At 42.0% G+C, this 25,228-nt stretch overlaps 1 protein-coding gene across 1 annotated transcript in view; it reads right to left on the bottom strand.

Moving 5' to 3' along the window:
- Positions 1-24,565, bottom strand: part of PRKCH (protein kinase C eta) — a 230,698-nt gene extending 206,133 nt beyond the window's left edge. The window contains exon 1 of the mRNA XM_019451611.2: positions 23,836-24,565. Coding sequence (XP_019307156.1) covers positions 23,836-24,198 — 363 coding nt within the window. The 5' untranslated portion in view covers positions 24,199-24,565. The remainder of the gene's footprint in view (positions 1-23,835) is intronic.
- Between the last annotated feature and the right edge of the window lie 663 nt (positions 24,566-25,228).

The raw sequence follows: 25,228 nt of genomic DNA, 5'->3' as shown, positions 1-25,228 counted from the left end.
GCATGTCTGAGGTCATTCTTCCAAAGCAGAACCCAAAAAACTGTCATGTAAAGCCACATAGTTGGTAAGCAATTCCAGTCTAGCCTCAATCACTCAACTGGAGTGCAGGACAGTCATGGGGATTTAAAATTTTAAAAATTTGTCCTGAATGATTTGTAAGTAAGGTTCCTTGGTTCCTAGAGCTTTAAGGAGCTAGCAAATGTGGATCTGATTAAAACAGAAGGTTACACAGACAAGCCACGGAAGGAACTTCTAGAAGTCACACACACACACACACACACACACACACACACACACACACTCACCCAAGCAGAGATCAATAGGGTCAGGACGTTCATCAGAGCAGACCTGGAAGTGACCACCCCATCTATCTCATTGACAGACAAACCTGTTGATTACAGACCCAGGCGCTGCCCCAAGCTGTATCTGCAGCTGTTTGATGGCCTCACAGCTGGCTCTGCAGCCCTGAAAAGAGCAGGTTTGGTCACACAGCAACCTTCTGGCACTTTCCACCAGCTCTTTTTCTTGAAATTGAGTTATAAACATTAAGCATGTCATGCAACAAATCACCAAAGGGGGAAAAAGATGAAATCGGCCACTAAAATCCCTGCTTGAAGTGTGCTATACGCGTCACACAACAGCTTCCTTTTGTGGAAATGCCTGGCACAGAGTGGACCCTTTTGCCTGTTTTGATTTGCATCACAAAACACCTGTACTGACGCGGCTGGGAAATGCCAGGCACCACTGCACTTGACTGCTGCCCTACTTCCCATGGGCTCAGCGAAGCTAGGTCTCTCGTATTTATTTCCTTTTCTTCTTACACAGCCAGTGTCATGAAGCAGCCATCCTGGCAGTGGACGTGGATGACATCAGAATTCTCAAGAGCTGGGAGAATTTCAGAAATCTCTCACTTCACCAATGGCCAGAACCAAGGCTATGCCTCTTCCGTCCCAAGCCCACAAGCAAGCTGTGTCCCTCACGTGGCAAATTCAATGGTGCTCCAAAGGTATACTGACCTAATTTTAGGATCATGAGAGGAGATTGCTAGAAGTAGAAGTCACCATCCAGAAGAGCCACCGTGCATAAAATACCTGTGCAGCATGAAGGTGACAAGATTCTGGGGTTAGAAGAATTACACTTAAGAACCGTCAGATGGAATACCACTCAGTCATAAAAAAGAAAGGTATTTGCAACAACATGGATGCACCTAGAGGGTACTATACTAAGTGAAATAAGTCAGACAGAGAACGACAAATACTGTGTGATTACACTTACATGTGGAATCTAAAAAAACAAAACAAATGAAAAACCACTCTCAAATACAGAGAAGAAACTGGTGGTTGCCAGAAGTGGATAGGGAGGGATGAGATCAACGAAGGCGATTAAGAGGTACAAACTTCTAGTTATAAAACAAGTCACAAAGATGAAAAGTACAGCATAAGGAATATAGTTATTATAACATGTTGTACAGTGTTGACACTTACCATGGTGAGTACTAAGTAATGTACAGAATTGTCAAATCAATATGCTGTACACCTGAAACTAATATAACACTGTATGTCAATTCACTTTATGAATTAAAAAAAAGAATTAAAAAAAAAACACCTCTCAGGATCCTAAGCCCAGGAGAAAGCCAAGGAGTCAGGCTTGCTTCCACACAGAAGATGGGGACCTGGAAAACCCCTGTTCTAGACAATCCAGCTCTGTTTCCTTGACGCCAAATAGGATTCCACCCATTTCAGTCTAACAAAGCTATAGGCAAAACTCTTTTTATTTTTTAATCAACTTTTGTACTTTCACTATGTGTCACACGCTTTAGTTAAGCAATGACTATTATTCAAAATACCGCTTGATTACAAAAAGTGGCCAGGTACTACATTTAGATAAAAATAATGTTCAGTGCACATTAGATACATGTTCTGTGTTTGAAATTGTCTAGTTCTTATTTTATCACAGCTCCAGAACGAATGAAAATCCCACCAATAAAATTTAAGACCCTCTTTTCCTTATAGGGTAGTCTTTTCATAGTTTTCTAAGAGAAGTTGACCAGTCTTAACACAGAAGTCTTCTCTATCCAGCCTAGTGTCTTCTTTTTCAATGAGCTGGTCACTATTTCTCTAAAGGGCCATTCTATTGGAAGATCCCTCCCTCAGGCTATAATCATTGGAGATTCATTAATTTCCTAATTGAAGTTAATGTTAAACCTTTCTCCAGATAATACACTAACCTCTGAGCCATTCCTTTCACTTATCAATCCGAATAACTAGACTACTGTGGGGACTGCTCCACTGTAAACACCAACCAGGCAATAAGCACAAAGCACAGTTAACAGTGGACTGTTCCGGGCCACTCAGAAAAAAAGTAAAGGCAGAAAAAAAGCAGGCACTCAGAAACAAAGTAAAGGCAAGAAGCCTGTGCAAGAGGAACCACAGATTCATTTGGAACAGTATCTGCTGATCCACGGAGAAGCTACTGCCTCAGTCAGAGGTAAAGCTTCTCTGTCTTGAAGTGATGCTACCCAGTTCCTGGACCTTCACAAGCAGCTTCTACAGGGCATTGTTTAAGGTCAGCTGGTAGAGAAATTCTAAGTGACTTTTCTGAATGCTAGTCTTCAACAGATCATTTAAGACATCTAACGATCAGTTCTTATGTGGTAATCGGTAAACCTGGCTTTAAGACTTCACACTGGACCAGAACACACTGGAAAATGTGCAGTGAGAGATGGAAAGATCTGTTGCATTTTCAACGAGGGCTAAGACACCTCCACCCTGTGGGTTCTGCCATGCAGCCACAACAATGACAGTGGCGAAGGGCAGAGTTCCTGTGGAAACACTTACAGTGCAATTCTTCTGGTGGAAACAGGCCTCTGAAAAAACAAAGGCTTTGCACCAACAGTGCATCATGATGGAGTCCAGCGGAATGGTGGGTCTGGGGCGGAACATTCAGAGCCGAAGCCAAGAATAAATATTAACGTCGCATACGTGAAGCTGAAACTCTCTCGCTAATTAAAGCACAAAACCTGCAGATATGACATATCCTGGTATCTTCAGATCTTCAAGCAGCAGCTCATTGACTAACTCATAATCAAGGGCATCTCTCCAAGGCTCTTCTGCAGTTAGGAAAGGACAAACCACAATAAGCTACGTTTATATGAGTTAGGTTGATCATATTATATGCTAATAAATGAGTTGGCTCCACCTTCAGCAACCTTCTGCTTGAATTTAATTACTGGGTTAGCCTTTAAAAGGGCACGCCCTCCACCTGCAAATGAGTTTGGCACTCGTGTTCAGAAGACAGCTGGACATCTAGACCACACTCTGCCCCTCCCATGAGATAGCCCAGTTCTACTACAGGGGCAAGCCACCAAGCTTACGACCACAGGGCCACCCCTACACGAGTCTCAACTTCACACTGACTTTTACCACCTCCGGTGTAAAGAGGAGAACCTTTTCTTACCCCTCACCCCAAGGCATCCAATTCAACCATTTATTCAGCACCTATCAGGGGACACGCACTGAGAATAAATGAGAACAGACCAAGACAATCCCCCTACCCTCATAAACTGTGTTCCTGTCAATAGAATGAACCAGGAACAATTTGCTTTTAGAAAGCACTTAAGTATTGTTAGCCCCCCTCAGTCATTTAAGCATTCGACTCTTGATTTCAGCCCATGATCTCGCAGTTTGAGTTCAAGCCCCGGGTCAGACTCCGCGCTGACAGCGCGGAGCCTACTTGGGGATCTCTCTCTCCTCTCTCTGCCCTTCCCCCGCACTCTCACACACTCTCTCTCAAAATAAATAAATAAATATTTAAAAATATTTTTAAAAAAAGTATTGTAGCTCTGTGTAAAATGACCCATATAGATAAAAATTCCATGGGAAAAATACCAATTTCCAAGGGGGAAATGGAGAAAGGTATTTGTACCACCTCAAACCTAGTTAATACTGACTTACCCTGAACACTGAACTCAAATATCACCTCCTCCAGAAAGTCCTTTCTCAATGCCCAGGTTTGCAATCCCTAACATTCATTTTTATTACCGCAGACATCTCTATTCCTAAACTCAACTACTCTCCGATAGAACAGTGGGCTTGTGCTGTCTTCCCCACCACCAAGGGGAGCAACTTGAACTTTGCCCATCCAGCACCTAACACAGTCTCTGTCCATAGCAGGTGCTCAGTGAAGGCTGTCAGCTGACACATGGAAGCGTCCTGGCATGTGCATATGCATGCTCAGGCCTGTCAGTGGGTGTGTTTGTAGTTACAAGGAGAGTGACATATTTTTTCTGTGTAACCTCCTTCATCCTCTTATCTTTTCTAGTGTTGTTATATAACAAGCCTTCTGTGCAAGGTACAAAGGAATACCTGCCCTCCTCACCCAATATGCACTGGAAATGAAGTGAATTAAATAAGAAGAGAAGAAAACCTAACTCGCTTGTTTGTATGTACATCCTGAACTGGACACGAGGAGAGGTGGGAGACAGAACAGGGGAGGTAGGCAAGGCCAGACTCCTGGGAATCTTCCCAGGAAGCCTGAACTTTATGGGCAATGGGAAGCCTTTAAAAGATTTCCATCAGGACACAGGTTAGGCTTGAGCTGTGGACAGCTCATCCAAGCAGCTCTGTGGAAGGTGGACTTGAGGGAACAAGATTTGACTCATGGAGATTACTTCCAACGCTATTGCAATAACCCACCTATAGGACAAGGGCCTAACAGGTGTGGTACTGATGGAAAAGAAGAAATTGATTCAACAAGTATTTAGTGAGCCGGTTCAGCAGAACTTGGCAATTGATAGAAATGGCGAAATGGGTAAGAGAGAGAAAATTCCACAATGATGCCTAGAGGACTGAACAATGCTGAGACTAGTTCCAAGTAAATGGACAGAGGAGCAGGTTAAGGGGAAAGATGGAATATTTAATTGTGGACAGTGTTGACCTGGAGATGCCTCATGGATGTCCAAATAGGTCTTCCCAGCAAGTATACTAGATGTGAGACCTTGGACTTGTTCTGGCACCTCCCTAAGCCACAGTTTCCTCAGGTAGAACATGCAGCTACCTGGTACCTGTTCATGCCTCATGGGATGTCATGAGGATTGATGGAGACAGAGTATAAAGCCCTTTGCCCTGAGCTGCCCCGGTCCTAGAAGCAGAAGCAGGAAGAGGGCTCGGGGACAAAAATGGGAGACAAAGCATTGCAAGTCCTTGGCATATGCACAATACGGTTAAGATTGTGAAAGCAGAGATCATTTGAAGTGAAGAAGACAGCAATAAGGACAAAACCCCAGGAAATGCCAATATTTAAAAGAACCTCAAGGAGAAAGCAGCAACCAACAAGACAAATAAGAAGTGACATGATGGCATAGTCATTCCCGGGCTTTGCCCGAGTGGTATCCATGCAAACTGAGAAGAGATGAGGAGAGACACCGAGCCCCACCTCGAAAGGGAAGCAAGCAAGGCCATGGGAGGGCTGTGCAGCTCGTTCTGTTGGAGATGGGAAGGCTGAGTGTTTAGGGAGATTTGGGCCTCTTTCTAAAAGGGAAGGTGTCAGAGGAAGGGAGAGGATGAAGGTATGGGACAGGGAACACCTGACCCAGGAAAGACATGGAGAAGACCCCGACAAGGCAGTTGGAGGGGTGGGCCCCAACAGCAAGCTCACCTCACCCCAAGTCTGTCTGCAAGGGAAAGCAGGGCCAGAGGGGACATGTCACAGGTGGGAGTGGAAGTTCACTCCATCAGCTTCAGTTTTCTCGGGACATGGGTGTACTTGCCTACAGAGAATGATCTGGGTGCTGGGACACAAACAGGCTCTCCCTGGTTATAACTGACTAACCTGAGCTCTTCCAAATAATGGGCCAAGGAGGAGACAAGGAAGAAAGCAAGAGTCCGGCTAAGAGGAAGAAGGGGAGATTGAAGAGAGTGACACTAAATAAATAAAGTGACACTTTATTATTCATTCTGCCAATTCTCTCCATGGGTTTCTTCCTTGTCATGTGAACTTTGCTGAAGCCGGACTGTCACTGAGTAACTGGACTTCAAAATTTTAATGGAAACGATAGTAATGGAAAGACTCGTTCAATATCTTGACATGAACAATTTCAGAATCATGATGTTTCCTGTTTTAAAACAGAATCCTACATACACAAGTTCAACAGGACCAAGTTACAGCAGGAGTCAGCAACGAGCTGTGAGAAATTCATTTCAGAGAGGAAAACGCACATTGTAGAGTCATAATGCAGCAACTTCAGGGGTCCCTTATTTACTTTGCCAGAACAGGATATTTGAAGGCAAAAAAGAAGCTTAAAAGGCAGCTATCACTTCAAGGTCACAGTTAAACCATGTCCTAGTTTATGTCCGTTGTTGGTGTCCTGTTCTCACCAAGGGCGACGGGCTGTCATGAATATATTCCTGACATATGTGTACCGGAAGATAGTCTAAGCCTTCCAGTTCTTCCTATTTTGAAAACCATCTCTTATCACCTCAACAAAAGTTAACATTTTCTTTGGGGAACCTGGGATTCAGCTATTCTTTCATATACCTTTTACATTTATTTAAATAACAAAGAGAATAAATATCATGCTGGCACATTCCTTCTTTCTTAACTAGTCCTGAGGCTGCTCTTAAACTCTCTGTCTCTGTCTCTGTCTCTCTCTCTGTCTCTCTCTGTCTCTGTCTCTCTCTCTGTCTCTCTCTCTCTCTCTCTCTCTCACACACACACACACACACAAAGTTTTCATGTCTCTGTCTGAAATACGAATTTTTTAAAGACAAAATCTTTTAGCAAAAATGAATGACAATGTTTGAATCCTGAATCAGACTCCAGACATGAAAACAATGAGGAATTTCTTCATTCTACAAATGTTTCCTGAATCCCTATCACACTCAGGGCACTTGGCCAGGGACTGGGGGTAGGCTGAGGGTCTCTGAGGGAGGCCCTCACACAGAGAATGGTACCACGGGGCAGAAAGTAGCAGGTCAGCTTGAAGCGAGGGCAGACACCCACAAACACATTCTCATTCACCCCCAGACAGTTGCAACAGCAGCACCCCAGCAAATCAATACAACCACAACTTGAGTACAGGATGTGCATGATAAGATAGTGAGGAGGCCCAGCACGGAGACTCAGAAACAATATATTCTCTGCACAGCCAAAGAGGCAACTAAGGCTTCTGAATACCCAAAACCAAGACTGTGCTAACATCTGTGCAAACACTGTTGGGCCTTACTATGGAGCAAATGAAACTTCTGTTCTGAAAATTAAATATGCATACATCAGAAACCTCAAACTTAAAATCGACTGTGAAGGAGCTAGAACCCAATACAAGTAGCCAGTCAACAGCTAAAACTGTATCAAATCACCTTGAAAATGAGTCAATGTGGGGGAAGGGGACTTCATGTTTTTCTGCAAGCCAAAATTGTTGGCTTGTTGGTACCCTTGATTTCATCCATAAATCGCAAGTTGAAATGACACATTTTTAGGGGTGCCTGGGTGGCTCAGTCGGTTGGGCATCCGACTTTGGCTCAGGTCATGATCTCACAGTCCGTGGGTGTGAGCCCCGCATCGGGATCTGTACTGACAGCTCAGAGCCTGGAACCTGCTTCGGATTCCGTGTCTCCCCCTCTCTCTACTCCTCCCCTGCTCATGCTCTGTCTCCCTCTGTCTCAAAAATAAATAAAAACATTAAAAAAAATTTTTTTAAGTATAGTTTTCCTCCCTGAAAGCATGAAAGAAAAATTTACATCCAATGATGAGCATTATATGTTCCAACTTAAATCAAGGAAACATCTTTCAATGCCAACTGAAAGAGGCTATTTATCATCATTTCCCTTAACTGCAGTTATAAAAATGCTCACTTCAGCTTTTGAAAGGGCTCCTTCAATCCTTTTCAACCAAATATTACAACTTTACTTCCTTCTGATGTATTATTCACACTAACTCAGACTCTTCTATCTGTCCAACATCAAATGAGCAAGCCAGCAGACTCAAGTTCAAGGCTTTGCATAAACTAACTTTGGCCAATATGGTAGCTATAGCATTTCCAGTTTCATTTCCCCAGATTCCTTGCTACATCTTTCAGAGTGTGCGTATGTACAGAATTTACCCCAAATCCCTAGGATTCCAGGGCAAAGAAGCCATCTCCTCATCCATCAGTGAACATCTTATTGATTTACCCTCCAAGAATCTTAAATAAAAAGCAAAAAGAGTAAGAAGGCTGGACTCAAAAATCCCTTCTAAAATTCTCAAAACTCCAAATTCTAAATCCCCTAAAACTAAAAACTCTAAACATCTACGTAAATAAACGTCTTCTTTTTTTCAGAGTTGATTTCAGAAAAAGCTGGGCCTGCGACTTCATTATTTAAGCACTGGCAGGTATGGTGGCGGTGGTTATGGTGACAGTGATAATTTTCTGCAGTGCTACATGTCACACGCTGTGCTTGATGGTTTACGTAAGTCCTCACTGTATTCTCACATACGCCTGGGAGGTAGGTGCTATCTTAGGGTGAGAAAGCTGGAGCTCGCAGAGGTTGAATGGCCTCTGCTAATGAGAGGCACAACTAATAGTTGAACCCCAATCTGGCTGACACCCAACCATCACACTATGATGCATTGATAATTATGGTAGTTGTCCAATAAATATTCCTCAAAGCCTGTACTTTGTACTATTACTCTGTAATTGTAGATCCTGTATCCTAATTTACGTGGCTTAGGCAAAGGCTAATGTATCTTTTTACATGAAACACAGACCAAACGGATATTGAAGGGAAGGTCAGAGATACTCTGGAGATCAAGGAGATGCCAAAATAGGCATTATCCAAAATTACTCAAGTAGGCAAAACTATTCAGAGCTAATTCACAAAATTATAGTCAATAAAGCAAATAAGCTCTCAGTGGTCAGAATCAACTGTATCTAGTTATTCATAATTTTTGAGGTTTTATTTCGTGATTACTGGCACCTTATTTATTAATTCTCATCCATAAGTCTACAGTTTTGTAAAAAGAAAAGAAAAGAGAAACACTTTGTGGCCTTAACAGTTATATGACCACAGTGTAATAATTATCCTATCCCTCTAAGAATTAAAACTTTCTATTAATATGTATGAGTCTACAGAAAATAAATAGATCATTCAGAAATACAAAAATGTGAAATTAAATTCAGAATCTTTGCTTTCTTTCTCCTTTAGAAAATATGGGGCTAGGGGCACCTGGGTGGCTCAGTCAGGTAAGCATCTGACTCTTGATTTCAGCTCAGGTCATGATCTCATGGATCATGGGATTGAGCCCTCCTGGTCGGGCTTCACACTGATGGCTCAGAACCTGTTTGGGATTCTCTCTCCCTCTCTCTCTCTCTCTCTACCCCCCTCCCCCCACCCCCACCCCCACCGCTGCAACTTATGTGCTCTCTTTTTCTCTCTCTCACAATAAACAAATTAACTTAGAAAGAAAGAAAGAAAGAAAGAAAGAAAGAAAGAAAGAAAGAAAGAAAGAAAGAAAGAAAAAGAAAGAAAGAAAATATGGTGCTGAAGGAAGTAGAGTTAAGCAAATACTTCTCTGTCACTTTAGGGGCACCCTACCCTACCCCCTATCCCCGGAAAACTTTTAAATAACCACCCCATTGTCTCAAATGCAACCATCTGAATGTCTTTCCTTGGCCATTATGATTATGTTCAGAGGCTCTTGTTAAAATATTAATATCCTTTGGAGATTAAAAGTAACCCAAGCTATCAAAAAAAAAAGTAATCAAAGCTATATTTCTTAAGGGTCTACTTGGTGCTAGGCACTTTTAATTTATTACATCTAATCTTCACATTAATCCTATAAGGTAGCTAACATTAGCACCATTTTCCAGAGGAGAAAACTGTCAGAGATTAAGGACCTGCTCACTGTAGCAGAACTGGGGGAATGCACCGAACTTGAACTTGGTAATACCAAGTCTACCCTCTTTCCATTACCTCCTTTTTGTTTCTCCACATGTCAAACCTATTCCTACCTTTGGGCCTCTGCCTTAGCTGATCCCTCTGCCGGCTGGGGGCTTATCACTCAGGTCTCGGCCAAAACGTCACCCTCACCCTATGAGTCTTTCTCTGTCCATTCTAGGTAAAGCAGTCATCCTGTCACACTCCATCACATCACCCTGTTTTAGTTCTCCAGGGAGCACCTAACAACCATTTGTTATTTTCATAATGACCTGTTTGCCTGTTTATTATCTACCTCTCCATGCTAGGACAGAAGCTCTGTGGGAGCCAAGACGCCGGGTGTTGTGCTCTCTGCCCTATCTCCTAGATGGAGCTGGGTACACAGCAGGCGCTCAGTAAAGATCTATGAATGGTTAAATGGCTTGTCTGCTGCCCCCACCACACACTGCGGTGATGCCGGGGAAGAATCTTGGATTCAAGTCCTCAGACTTAGATTCTAACTTCACTTCTAACCAGCTAGGGGGCTGCAATCTAGACAACCTTCACTCAGCTCAATTTCTACCATCATCAGGTCCCTTCCCAACATGTCAGTGAGGTGAGCTGAAACTCAAGAGAAGATCAGAAAATCTTATTGGGTCAGAGGGACTCAGACCATATGAGACCAGGGGTCACAAGACCAAAGCAGCAGACCAGCATCACTGATTTCATCGTTTTGTCTTGGACCAACACAGCGATTCACCATAATGCTCATCACAGCTCAAAAAGAAGGCAAATGTTTTAAGTATACAGATATATCCTAGCTCTTTTCATAGGGGAAAAGTTGGTATTAACAAAAGATACAAGCAAAGTCACTCAAACTGTCCTAGTTTTTTTTTTTTTTTTTAACTTTTCATCCACGGCAAACCTCAAAGAAACCCCTTCAAAAATAGAGGCTTTTGAAAATACCTAAATAACACAACCAAATAAGTCTTAAAATGGGTCATCATCTAGTATATTTTACCAGGAGCCAAAAGTAAGTGAGAATACATTTTTAAGCACATAGCTTTCTCTAAAATGTATAGCTCTTCTTTTCAACTAGTTAATTGTCTGCTATAATCAGTTCAAGTGAAAAATGTCCTCAAATATAGGGGAAAAGATTAGAATCATGCCCTGGGAATTAGAAATTAATAAAAGCCTTATTTTTTATATCTTCCAATGGGGGTTTCTAAATTCAAAACCCCATCAGGCTTTGGGGACCAGTAATCTGGTGACACTGATCCCAGCACATTGTCAATATGCACATATATGCATTCTTCTAGAAACAGGATCCATAGCTTTCATCATCACTAAAAGGGTCAAGGACTCAAAACCAGTTTCAGAAGCACTGCTTCTGCTGAGAATTTGTTCTCAACTCTTCCATACTATGATTGAACAACAGCAAAATATAATAAATCATTTAAGAGATCCACACCTGACAAATTAATAAATATATTCTGTTTGAGGAATTATGCTAATATATTTATGACCTTTGTGCACTCTTCCAAAAATAATTTCAGAGCTTAGAACAAATCTGAGTATCAGCAGCACGGTCTCCAGAAGAAATTTCAGAAGGAAGCAAAACTTTCATTGTCCAATGGAACCATATCTAGAACCACATAACTCTGATGCTGGAAGAGGCCACAGGAAGGGGGCCCATGACATCACAGACAAGGATACCAAAGCCTCATGTGAGGGCAAGGTACAACATCATATTTAAGTGCTATTAGAGGGAGATAGAAACAGTGCTATGCAAGTACAAGGGATAAATATGACTTACAAATGAAAATACAGCTTTGGGGTTTGGGTTTAAGCATTTATAGAACAGGGGCTGAGTCTAGAACATGCTCACACTGGCCCCCTATGACTTATTTTATTAATATAATGATGGGCTCTTGTTGTCCATCCTCTGACAAATTTTTAAATTTTGTTACTTATTTTGAGAGAAAGCGCTCACTAGTGGGCAAGGGGCAGAGAGAGAGGGTCCATAGCAGGCTCCATGTTCAGCGCAGAGACTGATACTGGGCAGACCCCATGAACCGCGAGATCATGACCCAAGCCAAAACCAAGAGTCAGAAGCTTAACTAACTGATCCACCCAAGTGCCCGTATCCTCTGGCAAATTTCTTAATTTTCTTTTTCTTTCTTTCTTTCTTTCTTTCTTTCTTTCTTTCTTTCTTTCTCTTTCTTTCTTTCTTTTCTTTTCTTTCCTCTTCTTTCCTTTTCTTTCTTTTCTTTCTTTCCCCACAAGCACAAACTAAACCTTCTAGGCATTTTCCTCCCTGTAAGATGCAAGGGTAAAGCTTATGTAAAATTGAAGGAATTCTGCAGAAGGCAGCACTTAATAAAAATACTGACCACTCTACTAAGCGGTCTTTCCACAAAAAGTTCTATGTGCTTTGACAATTGCTGCTGTATTTTACCGAAATACACTAAAAACAATAATCTTGATAAATCACCCTGGATAGTACCATGATTCTCAGCAAAAATTTCCCATCTCATAAAGTTCTTTGACATAGCTTAAACACTACAATAGCCAATACCCTTGGGCTCATTCCTCCATCTAATTAAAATGTCTGTTCTACAAGTGATTTATAGTATTTGTCATCACCTAAGGTGAATATATAGACTGGTGGCTACAGACATGTTGTGACTACAAAACATTAATTACCATGCTAGTGAGAATGGCTTCCAGCAAAAGCTCCAACAGTGGGATTCTCAGTCTCTCTCTGAAAACAAGTAACAGGGACATAACTTACAACCACCCTATAGGACAAGGAGCCCATTAGTGTAAATCAAGAAAGATAACTGCATGTCTTGAAATGAGGACCCACTGTAATTTCTTAAGGCTGATTCTAAACCAGGGAAATAACACCAACATCACTAACAATGCTAAAAGCCATTTAGACATGTGCTACATCCTCTTCAAGCCTGAGCAATTTAGATTTGGACCAATTCAATTCTTAGGAGTTACTAACTTTGATAAAGTTAGTATCAAAGTTTTTGACTGCTTAACACCCAACCAGTCACCCCAGACGAGAAGAAATGATGTAACTGCCTAAACACAGAGGAGGCAGAGGCTTTACGGATGGAAGGGTCCTTCGAGACATTCTAGTGTAACCTCTGTATGATCTAAACCAGGGAACTGAGACCCTGGTACACACAGGCTTGCCTAAGGTCACAGCTGACAGATGACAAAGCCACACCCTGAACCCAACTCTCCTGACTCCCAGTACAGCCCCGCACTTATACGTTGCTGGGAGATGTGGAATGAAATACAAAGAGGGATTTTTTTTAAACTGGGAAGTTAATATAATACTGATTTCCAGTTAAAGTTAACTCCTAATATTTTTAGATTTAAATATTTATATTTACTAATAAGCCAAGTTCCTCTAAAATTTTAGGACACAAACATATAGATGTCAATAACTATCTAAATAAATATAAATCTAACTTAATGTATTCATAACTAAATTAATATACATCTAAATAAATATAAGTAAATATATCTACATATTTACATTACAAGTATGAGCATGTGTGGGTCACACATCACGTGAACTAGGGCAACAGTAATGTTTTGGCTATAGCTTTGGTTCCCACATTCTGAAAACAAAGGCTTGAGCTACAGTAGTTGTCAAAAACTCAAAAACCTCCAGACCCAAGCAGGTGATGAGTGAAGAGGGCCAGTTTTTCAGGGAGTGGTGGGGTCTGGCAAACTGGAGGACCACAAAACTAAATAAAGATCTTCAGACTCAACATTAAAAACACCCCTGCTAAATGAATTCATCGGCAGGCTTTTTGTTGTTGTCCTGAACCAGATAATCCTCCTGCTTCAACATCTATGATTCTTTTACTATCTGCACAAAGCTTAAGGTATTTACTGGTTCACATAAGGTGTCACTGTTGTCTGCCTTTGGGAGTCCAGGGTTCTTTCGGGTCAGGCCATCTGTTCACAGGCATGGCAACTTTGTCACTTTCCAAAGATGGAAACACTTCTAATGGGCCGAGAACATTTACCTTTCAAAAGCGCACCTGTGATGTCTCTCTGGGAAAGCACTGTGAGGTCAAAAGTTCCTTTTCTTTTGAGGAATGATATTTCACAGTCATTTCATTGAAGTAGGCCTGTGGCTATCTGTGCTGGGGCTTTAAAATCAGCTGTTTTCCCTCCAGAAAAATGGCTCTCATGATTACCTCAAACCATGTATCCACAGTAACTTAGTACTTCCTTTCTGAAATTTCCTGCTTGCTGGTTTTCTCCTCCGATTTCTCTCCCCCTTAAAACTCCAGGGCCTACGAAGGAAGGGGCCATGCCTCTCTTGTCCACTTCCCTTCCAGGGTAGGGCACAGTGCCCAGAACATAGGACAAGCCCAATGGTGGATGAAGACTCACCTACGGCTTGGCATTTCATACAGACACATGTAATATAATAGTCTGTTAGAGTACTACTCTACTCCCCAGGAGCAGGGGAGATAAATCCTAGTTAATCACCCATACTATTACACCCTGAACTCCTTCTGACCAATGTCACACACTTCCACGAGAGCCCAATCCATTCTTACAGCCATTCTTTCAGGATGGAGGGGAAGATGGGCAATGGAGATCCCAGGATGCTGAGGGAACACTAGGAGGAGAACCCAGACTTGGCATGTCAGGAAAAGTTTTCTGATATCTACAGTGAGACCTGAGGCATAGGTGGGAATTAACAGGCAGCCTTGAGGATGAAAGATGTGACTGGAGCAGAGTGTGGGTTGCGCAGAGGTGAGCAATAAGGTGCAAGAGGAAATCAGGGCCTGGATCATGGAGAACAATCTATACATCTTAAAGATGTGTGCTTTATCCAAGAGCACGGGCAACCACTGAAGGTATTAAGTAAAGGAATGACTATGAGCTTGGCAATGGAGAAAACTCATTTTGGATACAGCAGTATTAAGAGTGGAAAAGAGTGGTCAAGGCACTGAGTTTTCACTCAGGCCTCAATTTTCTCATATTCTAATAAAAGAGAGCTAAGCAGTTAACATAAAAGGAGAACCTGATCTAGCCAATTGTTTCAAAAAAATAGAAAAGAGACTGCAGAAAATCCAAGGCACCTCTCTAAGTAAATGCTACCCATCTCATAAAAATATACCGCACTTTTACTATCATGACGAATCATCAATCTGAACACCTGCTAGATACCAAACGAGTTACGTAAGATGAAATGATTCATACTCTGCCCACCAACCTCATTAACTCTCCAAGGTTGAAGGCTTATTTCTTGCTTTGGCCCCAAATTTAACATGTTGGGCTCGCAAATTACCAGCGAAAGAAATAACAACCTATTAACAGACTTAAAAGTCACAGTTTTTTTTTCAATATATGAAATTTATTGTCAAATTGGTTTCCATACAACACCCAGTGCTCATCCCAAAAAGTGCCCTCCTCAATACCCATCACCCACCCTCCCCTCCCTCCCACCCCCCCATCAACCCTCAGTTTGTTCTCAGTTTTTAAGAGTCTCTTATGCTTTGGCTCTCTCCCACTCTAACCTCTTTTTTTTTTTTTCCTTCCCCTCCTCCATGGGTTTCTGTTAAGTTTCTCAGGATCCACAAAGTCACAGTTTTTTAAATTTATGCAAAAGCAAGGAATTTTTCATATGGAGTTTTGAATCTATTACCATATTCAAAGGGCATAAAAGGGGCAGCCCAATATTTCAAGTATATATATATTGATACATCATCAATTGATTTTTAAAAAGGGACATGGTAATAATTGTAAAAATTGGTCACTGCCCAATTACTTTTATTTCTTTTTGAAAGATGAATCAACTGTTTAAAGATGTTCCCAAAGTACTTATACTCGACTTGCTCCAAAATCACATTTAAGCAATTTATTCTTTTGAGAAATGTTTAGTGCCTACTCTACGGAACACGGCTCCAGATGCTTGGGTTAGAACAGTGAATAAAAGAAGAGGAATTCCTGCTCTCACGGTGTTTATACTCTAAAGAAGGAAGGTGTAATAAGGAAATTAATAAAACGATCTCAGAGAGTGATGAGTGCGATGAAGGATGAAAAGATAATAATGTGGTCAGGAAAATGCTCTCTGTGGGGTGGGGGGGGGGACTTCTGAGCTACAACCTGTGTGATGAGAAGCAGCCAGCTTCACTGCAGCAAAATTCTTACAAAGAAACTGAAGACACGATATATCCAATACAATTCGTGTTCACTGGGACAAAGCTCCCTAGAGAAGCTAAAGTATGTTTTTTCCCATCACCACTGTGAGTTAATGTTGGACACTCCTGACCATCTGGCTCGGAAAGAAATAACTGTTAGAATAAATAGTTGCACTGCAAAGTACAAAAGAGAGTGAACCGCTAGGCAATGAATCTGGAAGAATTTACGTGCTATCAATTCATATACCTGGATCCAGAAATCAGGGGAAAAGGTAAGCACTAATTGTCCAGTGGTAACCTAGCTGCTTCGCCTGACAGGACTACCAAAAGGTATCTCACTGAGAGAAGTTCAGAGAAAAGCAGCCTTCCAGTGCTGCAGGGAACATAATGTCTTCAGGAGGGGTGAAGGAGGAAAACAGCCTGAGATCCCGCCAAGCAGGTCCTTCCTTCCTGAGGGGATGCCAAGGTCTTTCCATGACGCAGCCTCCAGCTCCTCCTGCCTCCCCCCATTTCCCCATGTTCTGAAATAAGTATTAGCTGCTGGTACCCATTTGGACAGTCAGCAAATGAAGAGAAAATACACGAAAGACGGAAATAAAGTTTTAATGTAGACAAACTTTCAGTTTTCAGAAATCCAAGAAATTGTGCAAAACCAGCCAGTTCTAGAAGAACCAGAAAAGGAAACGGACAGTGAATTAGAGAATGAGACTACGTCCAAAAAATCAGAAACTATATTTAATGAATTTGGTATGCGCTTACTCTGATAAATATTTTCTGCACTGAAGAGGCAATGTAGTTTTCAAGAGTCAGCCTTGGCTCAAACCTCATTCGGTCACTTATTCAACATCTTTGGTAAAATCCTCATTGTTTCTTCCCCTACAGCTTTACTGAAGTATAACTGTCATACAGTAATATGTACATCCTTGAAAGTGAACCATTTGATGAGCTTGAACACAAGCAGATACAACTATGAAACCATCACCACAATCAAAATAATAAATACATTCATCTCCCTCAAAATTTTCCTTGTGTGTTTGTAGCCCATCCCTCCCACACCTCCCTCCCCCATTCCCAAGCAACCACTGATCTGCCTCCTATCACTACAAACTGGTTTTCATTTTCTAGAATTCTGCATAAATGAAATCATACGGTATATACCCCTTTTTGTCTGGAATCTTTCACTCAATGTAAATTACGTTGAGATTCATTCATATTGTTGCCTATATGAATAGTTCATCACTTTTTATTACTTACTAGTATTCCATTGTATGGGTACACAATTCATTAGTCACTCACCTGTTCAACAGACACATGAAAAGATGCTCAACATCACTAATCATGAGAGAAATGCAAATCAAAACCACAATGAGATATCTCACACTAGTCAGAATGTCTATTATCAAAAAGACAACAGATAACAAGTGTTGACGAGGATGTGGAGAAAAGGAAACCCTCATACACTGGTGATAGGAATATAAGTTGCTGCAGCTACTCTGGAAAACCGTATGGTGGTTCCTTAAAGAATGAAAAATAGAAATAGCGTATAATCCAGTAATTCTACTACTATTTACCCCCAAAAAATGAAAACACAAAAAATTGCAGGCATCACCATGTTCACTGCAGTATTATACACAATAGCCAAGATATGGAAGCAACCTAAGCATCCATTGATAGAGAAGATGTGGTGTGTATACACAAACACAAACACACACACACACAAATACACGTGCACGCAATATTGCTCAGCCATAAAGAATGAAATCTTGCCATTCGCAATAACATGGATGGACCTAGAGGATATTATGCTAAGTGAAATAAGTCAAAGAAAGATAAATGCCAGATGATTTCACTTGTATGTGCAATCTAAAGACAAAACAACAAGCAAACAAAACGTTAATAAATATAGAGAACTGGTGGTTACCAGAGGGAAAGGGCTGCAGGGATGGGCAAAATAGGTGAAGGGGATTTAGGGGTGCAAACTTCCAGTTATAAAATAAGTAAGTTATGGGGATGAAAAGTACAGCATAAGGAATATAATAACACTGTAATAACATCGTGTGGTGATAGACGATAGCTACCCTTACCATGGCGAGCGCTGCATTATGTACAGAATTGTCAAATCACTATGTTCGACACCTGAAACTTATATAACATTGTATGTCGACTATACTTCAGTAAAAGAATGTTTTCAATTCAACTGTTGACATTTGAATAGTTTCCAGTTTTATTACAAAATTAAGCAGCTATGAACATGCACGTATAAGTCTTTGCATAAATGGTTTCATTTCTCTTGGTAAATACTTACGATTAGCTAGGCCACATGGTAGGCATAAGTTTAACACTTTAAGAAACTGCCAAACTGGTTTCCATTGTGACTAAACCATTTTACATTCCTCACAGCCGTGTAGGGGAGTTCTAGCTGCTCCACTTCCTCATTAACACTTGGTACGGTCGGTCTTCTTACTTGAGCCTTTCAAATGGGTTTTGGTTCTAATTCTGACTAATGACTAATGACTTTGAGTATCTTCTAATGTGCTATTTTCCATGAAGGTGCCTATACAAATCTTTGCCCCATTTTTAAAGCAGCTATTTTTCTCATTGAGTTATAGGAGTTCTTTTATATGTTCACGTTACAAGTCCTCCTTCTGATTTAATGTTGAAAATAGTTCCTCCCTATCTGTGGCTTGTTTTTTCACTTTCTTAAGTCTTTTGAAAGGCAATCATTCTTCATTTTTATAAAGTCTGATTTAATTTTTTAATAGTTGGTGCTTTTTGTGCCCTATCTTAAAAATATTTGCTGAACCCAATGTCACTACGATTTTCTTCTGTGTTCTTATAGAAGTTTTACAGTTAAACTCCCATGTTGAGGTCTATGATCCATTTGGGGTTAATTTTTGTGTGTGGTGTCAGGTAAAGATTAACGCTCATATTTCTCCATTTCGCTATTCAATTGTTCAAGTGCCACTTCTGAAAAGATTATTTCCCCATTAAGTTGTCTTGACATCTCTGTCAAAAAAAAAAATCAACCAAATATATATGCATGGATTTATTTCTAGACTTTCTTCCATCCCACAGACCTGTTGGACTCTCTTCACTCCAATAACACATTATCTTGATTATGGTAGCATTTACAGTAAGTCTTCAAATCAGTTGGTGTAAGTCCTCCAACTTGTTCTTTTTCAAAATTATTCTTAGGTTATAGTCTAGGTCTTTTGCACATCCATATAAATTTTAAAATTGGTCTGTCAACTTCTACAACAAAGCTTGCTGAGATTTTGACTAGGATTGCAATAAATCTATTGAACAGTTTGGGAAGATTTGGGGTCTTAACAATATTGAATCTTCCTACTTATAAACACAGTACCCCTTCTCCATTAATTTAGATCTTCATTTCAGCAATATTTTGTCATTTTCAGTTTTGCATATCCTTTATCACATTTACCCAATTTTATTTATCTCTGATGCTCTTAAAAATTGTATTTTTTCTATTTCAGTTTTCAGTTGCCCACTAATCGTATATAGAAGTACAACTGACTTTTGTATATTGGTTTAGATCCTGCCACCCAGCTACACTCACTTGTTAGATCTGGTAGCCCTTTTATAGAGATCTTAGGATTTTCTACAGTCATCCAGAAGTAAAACACATGGCCAATCTGTGATGCTTGTGCAGAACTGTTTAAGAATACCTCTTAAAAGAGGTTTTTAAGAATTATTTGAAAGATTCATTCACCACCGTGTGATTTCAGTGAGTGGAGCTTATATTTACTCAGTAATGCTGTCTGCAAATAAAGACAGTTTTACTTCTTCCTTTGTGATCTTTATGTATTTTATTTTTTAAAATTGCCTAATGCACTGAATGGGACCTCCAACATACTGTTGAACAGAAATAAGAATAGTCATCCTTGCCATTTCTGATCTTAGGGGAATATCATTCCTTTTTTCAACATTAAGATGTTACCTATAGGTTTTTCACAGATGTCCTTCAGCAGGCTGAGTAAGTTCCATTCTATTACTAATTTGTTGAGAGTTTTTATCATAAATGGATCCTTAATTTTGTCAAATACTTTTTCTATATTTATTAAAATGATCACACCAATTTCCTCTTCTATTCTGTTAATATGAAGAATTGCACTGATTTTTAAATTGCAGTCCTGATTATAAACCTCATTTGGTCATGATGTACTACCCATTTGCTATATTGTTGGATTTGATTTGCTAAAACTTAAGAATTTTTATATCTATGTTCACGAGGGGTGTTGGTCTATACTTGTATTTTCTTATAATGTTTTCATCAGGTTTTGGTATAAGGGTCATGAAATAGTTGGGATGTGTTTCCTTCTCTATTTTTTTTTTAATGGTTATTTATTTTGAGAGAAAAAGAGAGCATGTGTGCATGGGTGAGGGGCAGAGAGAGAGGTAAGAGAGAAGCCCAAGCAGACTCCACGCTATCAGCACAGAGCCCCACATGGGGCTTGATCCCACAAGCCGTGAGATCACAACTGGAGCCAAAATCAAGAGTCACCCACTTAACCGACTGAGCCCCCCAGGTGCCCCTCCTTCTCTATTTTCTGAAATAGGATATGTAGAGTTGGCACTATTTCTTTCCTAAATATATAACAGAATTTACCAGTAAATCCATTTTAAGAACTTGAGTCTGCATTGTGGAAGGTTTTTAACAACAAATTCAATGACTTTAATAAACATAAAAATATTCAAGTTATTTGAATGAGCACAGGTAGTCTGTGTCTTTCAAGAAATTTATTTCAGCTAAATTATGGAATTATTAACATAAAATTATTCATAATATTATTATTTTTTAACATCTGTACGATCTATAGTGATGTTCTCTCTTTCCTAACATTGGTAATTTTGTCTTTTTTCTTGATCATTCTGGCTTGAGGTTTATTAATTTTATTGTTTCCCCCCTCCCCAAAGAACCAACTCTTTGTTTCACTGATTTTTCTCTATTGTTTCTTTTTTCTACTTCACTGACTTCTATCTTTACCATTCCCTTCATTCTGCTTACTTTTGGTTCAACTTGCTCTTTTTTTTAGTTTCAGGTGGACACTTAGGTCTTTGAGATCTTTTCTAATTTAACTGTTTAATGCTGTGAATTTTTGTTTAAGAACTTCTTTAACTGTATCCCACCCACCTCCTTGGGTTTTTATGTAGATTAAATGAAATACATAATCAGGTAAGAAATATTTGATTGCCTAATCCATGTCAGGTCAGGCACTGTGCTTGGTACTAGGAATACACCACATTAAAATAAATCTAATCCCTTCTTTCATCAAGCTTAGAAGGTAGTATTGACAAAATTGGTCCAAAAATAAATCTTGTTGATTTTCTTGATACTTAGAAAGTACATTAAGCAAGAATGCATAACTTTTTTGTTTTATTCTAATGATAAACGTATTTTCTATTTTTGGGTCTCTACTCATGAACTAGCAAAAATTAAGTCACTAGGTTTCCTTTTATTAAAGTTCAGAGATATGTAATCCAATTGCACCACATGAATATATTGTAGAGTAAAACCAAATAATCTACTTGTAAATGTCTGAATAAACTACACATTTCAATTTAATATACTAAAGATAAATAAGTATTTCTGTAATTTTAAACCTAAAAACCACCTTTAGATCTATAAAGGATCATTCAAAAAACAAGCGTCAATACATTCCCAATATTTTCCTAACAAGATTCTTCTTAAAATGTAAGGAAACACTCTTCCCATTCTATCTATCCTATCCTCAGTTTCAAAATACCCAGAACTGTTTACAAAAATCCTCTGCCCCTCCCCCCATTGAATATAAATGTATGACAAATCACTGGTTTCAAGGTCTTTTAAATCCTGACAGATCCAACCAAACATTCATGTTTTCAAAAACACCACCAGTGTGTTAAACATCGCAACATATTTAATTCAGACAATTATAAATATAGATATTTAATTTACATTTAAATCTTTGTTCATCCAGTGGGGCCATAAGCAGTTCTGTACATCTCTACCATGTCAGGTAACCTGGCTTGTCTTACCATATGCTTCTTCCAGTCCTAATCTGTTGGTCTTCATTTCAGCCACAGGTTCTCAACCTTAACTGCCCATTGGAATCACCTGAGAGTCTGAAAGTACTGACCCTGGGGTCCCACAGCCAGAGATTCTTAGAGTATTTAAAAGTGGGGATTTTCAATAGTTCCCCATGTGAGTCAAGGTGCAGACCAGGGATAAGAAGGACTAGTCTAGGTTCTCTAGCGGAGGCCATGCTTCTAACTGCCATTGGCCAGTCTACACCACCATACTTAGAACCCAGTTCCTCTAGAGCTTTCCCAACCTAACTCCTATCAAACACTAATTCAGTAATTCCATTTGGATTCCTAGGCTCACCTGGGTCTGTCCAGAAATTCAAAGGATAAAATGCAAGTCTCTAACTTTATTTTAGCCATTCCTCTCCAATCCACTTCTAAATTTCATAAAATAAGTTCAGCGAAGAGAAATTAACCCCATATAATGATATGGTTAAAAAGTCATTATGTTTTCCCCTATTTAAGAGATAGTTCTACAAGCCATCTGTAATTTTACAGAATATATGGTAAAACTACCAATTCCTCAAAGCATAAATAATATTAAAATGAGTCTTCATTTTTACCCATCTGATCTTATCACGTGTTAATTTCGAACAGGTTTTCAATACTGATTCACATTCTGGGCTCAAAACTGGCATCCTCCAGAAGAACTTAAACCATTAGACTTCTGAGAGTCTTCAAACGGCTTTATTTTGCCAAGCCAGACCACTTCAGTATAATTATCACTTCATCATGTAAAAGTGGGAAGAACACCTGTATCACAAAGACAGTATGAGGAATAAGACGCAAAAGCTAACAGAAATTTAATCATTTGCAGCAGAAATTCTGCCTCATGGGAACCATGTGAAAAGAAGTGGCAAGCAGGAAGTTGTGGATAATTACTGGTCAATACACAGAGACACCAGCAGGTCAGGCGGGGAGAACTGGGGGTGGTCCACAAACTGCTAAGGAGTTCCCAAAGCTCCCAGACGGCTAGGAGCAGAAACGGCGCACTATAAGACCCGCACCGCTCAGGCTGCTGAAGTTACTTGCGAACACATATAAACCTCCTCTCCTTGGAAAACTGCTAAACAATAAAGCTGTGCCAACGTGCAGACCCAGGAACTCTGATCCCTGCCAGTGTAGGTAATGTACCCATGGGATGTAATGGATCTGCATGCCGAAACACGTGTGCACGTCTGAGCAGCTGAACGAACACGTATCCATAAACATTATGAATAATACTTGGGAGAATGTATGGCTTTCTCTCAGAAGCCCTTTAAGTACTTTGCCCAAATCAAGTCACTTTCATATCACATCTTCTCGCCTTTCCTTAGTTATTACCCATGTGAGGAGAGTTGGGGCGCCCTACCCAAAGTCTGAGCATGGGGGGGGGGGGGGGGCAGGAGGGGGGCTGACTGCCTCCACCCTAACTTCCCGTTAGCCCAAGCTGCCATCCCCAAAGGGGACCGTGTCCAGCCTGGCTTCCTGGAGACACACATGAGCCCTCACACACCCACCGCGGTCGCGTCACCAGTGCCGCGGCCACCTGGGCGAGGACCAAATCTGAAGGGAATTCCCTCTGCCGCGGAGCTCGGCAACAGGCTGGGAAAGCGGGACCCGGGCGAGTTTTGAAAAGTGGAGGGGGGAAAGAAGTCAAGTGGACACAACGGGGAGGGATCACAGTCACTCACCCAGCCCTCGAAGGTGTCTGAGGCGCCGGCGGTGCGCAGCAGCTCCTGGAATTGCAGAGTGCAGTTGGCCACGAAGTGGTCATAGCCCAGGGGCGTCTCGTGGAAGACGGCCAGTTCGAGGTGGCCACCGTCCGTGACGTTGGCGCAGAACTCCTCATTGTACGTGGGTTTGTTGGTCTTCTGTTTGGTGCTGGTCTGGCCCACGCGCACCTGGTCTACGCTCACCGTCAGGTAGGGGTCGAGCAGCTGGTAGCCCTTCTTGAAAAGCGAGTGGCGCAGGGACCAGCGGGTGGGCTGCAGCCCCACAGCCTCGCCGATGCGGACCCTCAAGTAACCATTGAACTTCATGTTGCCGGACGTCATGCCCGCGCCGCTGCCCCGGCCCGGGGGGGCCGCGCTGGCTCGCAGCGGGAGAGCCTGGAGCCCCTGCTCAGGCCAGCCCTCCCGGCAGCCGCAGGAGTGGAGGCAGCTCCTGGGAAAAGCAGCGGCCAAGCCCCCCTCGACTGGCCATTCTGCCTCCTCCGCGGGACCTTCCCCTCCCCTCCTTCCCTCGCCCCCTCCCTCGCGAGGTGGAAAGGAGGGGAGCCCGCAGCCGAGCTCTCCGCGAGCCGGTGTAGCCCGATCGTCCCTCTTGAGCGCCAGGCGCTTCCCGGGGGCTCGCACAGGACTCGCCCCTTCTCCAGGGCCGGGAAGCTCCTCTCCCCGGAGAGCCGGAGCGACCCGTCCGGTTAGCTCCAGCCCCAAGCGTCTCTTGCCCCCGCCTCCTCCTGCTTCTCCTCCTGCCCCCGCCTCCGCGGGCTCACGCTCTCCCCCCCTCGGCGAGCTTCAAACCAGGAAGCAGCTGCCGCCGCATCCCCGGCAGGAGTCTCGCGCCGCCAGGCTCCAAGTTCACAGAAGCCCTGCGCCGGCTCCCGCGCCTTTCGAACCCCGGGGGCGTGGCGCACAGCCGGTTGGGCCCGGCGGTGGGTCGGCGGCCGGGCGCACGCAGCCGGGGAGCTCCCACGCCGGCCCGCTGGTCCCGCTCTGCGCGCGCTCCGTGCCGCGCAGGGTCTGGCCGTGCCCTGTGGGCTAGATGCTCCCCCAGGTTCAGGCGAAAAAGGGAAGGGCTCGAGGCCTAGCGCGCGCCAACACCTGAGGCCCGGGAGTCAAGTCCAGGGAATGCTGGAAGGAGGGGAGGAGGTGCAGGAACAGGGAACCTGCGCTCCAGGAGTCGCCGGCACCTCCTTACCACCCGAGGAGCTGGACCGGCGAGCCTTCCTGGCCGTCTGGGAGAGGCCCTGGGCAGAGGCGGGCGCACGGTGGGGAGGTTCCTTTTCCTGATCTTTTCCTGGGATGGCTCATCCCGGGTTCAGCTCGGGCCCATCCTGTTTGTGCGCCTTTCCTGCAGAGAGTA

This window comes from Panthera pardus, unplaced genomic scaffold (genome assembly GCF_024362965.1).
Source record: "Panthera pardus isolate Hobbes unplaced genomic scaffold, ASM2436296v1 HiC_scaffold_24, whole genome shotgun sequence".
In the NCBI taxonomy this organism is placed as follows: domain Eukaryota; kingdom Metazoa; phylum Chordata; class Mammalia; order Carnivora; family Felidae; genus Panthera; species Panthera pardus.
Note: the sequence above shows the minus strand (reverse complement) of the source record. Positions and strands in the feature narration are given on the sequence as shown.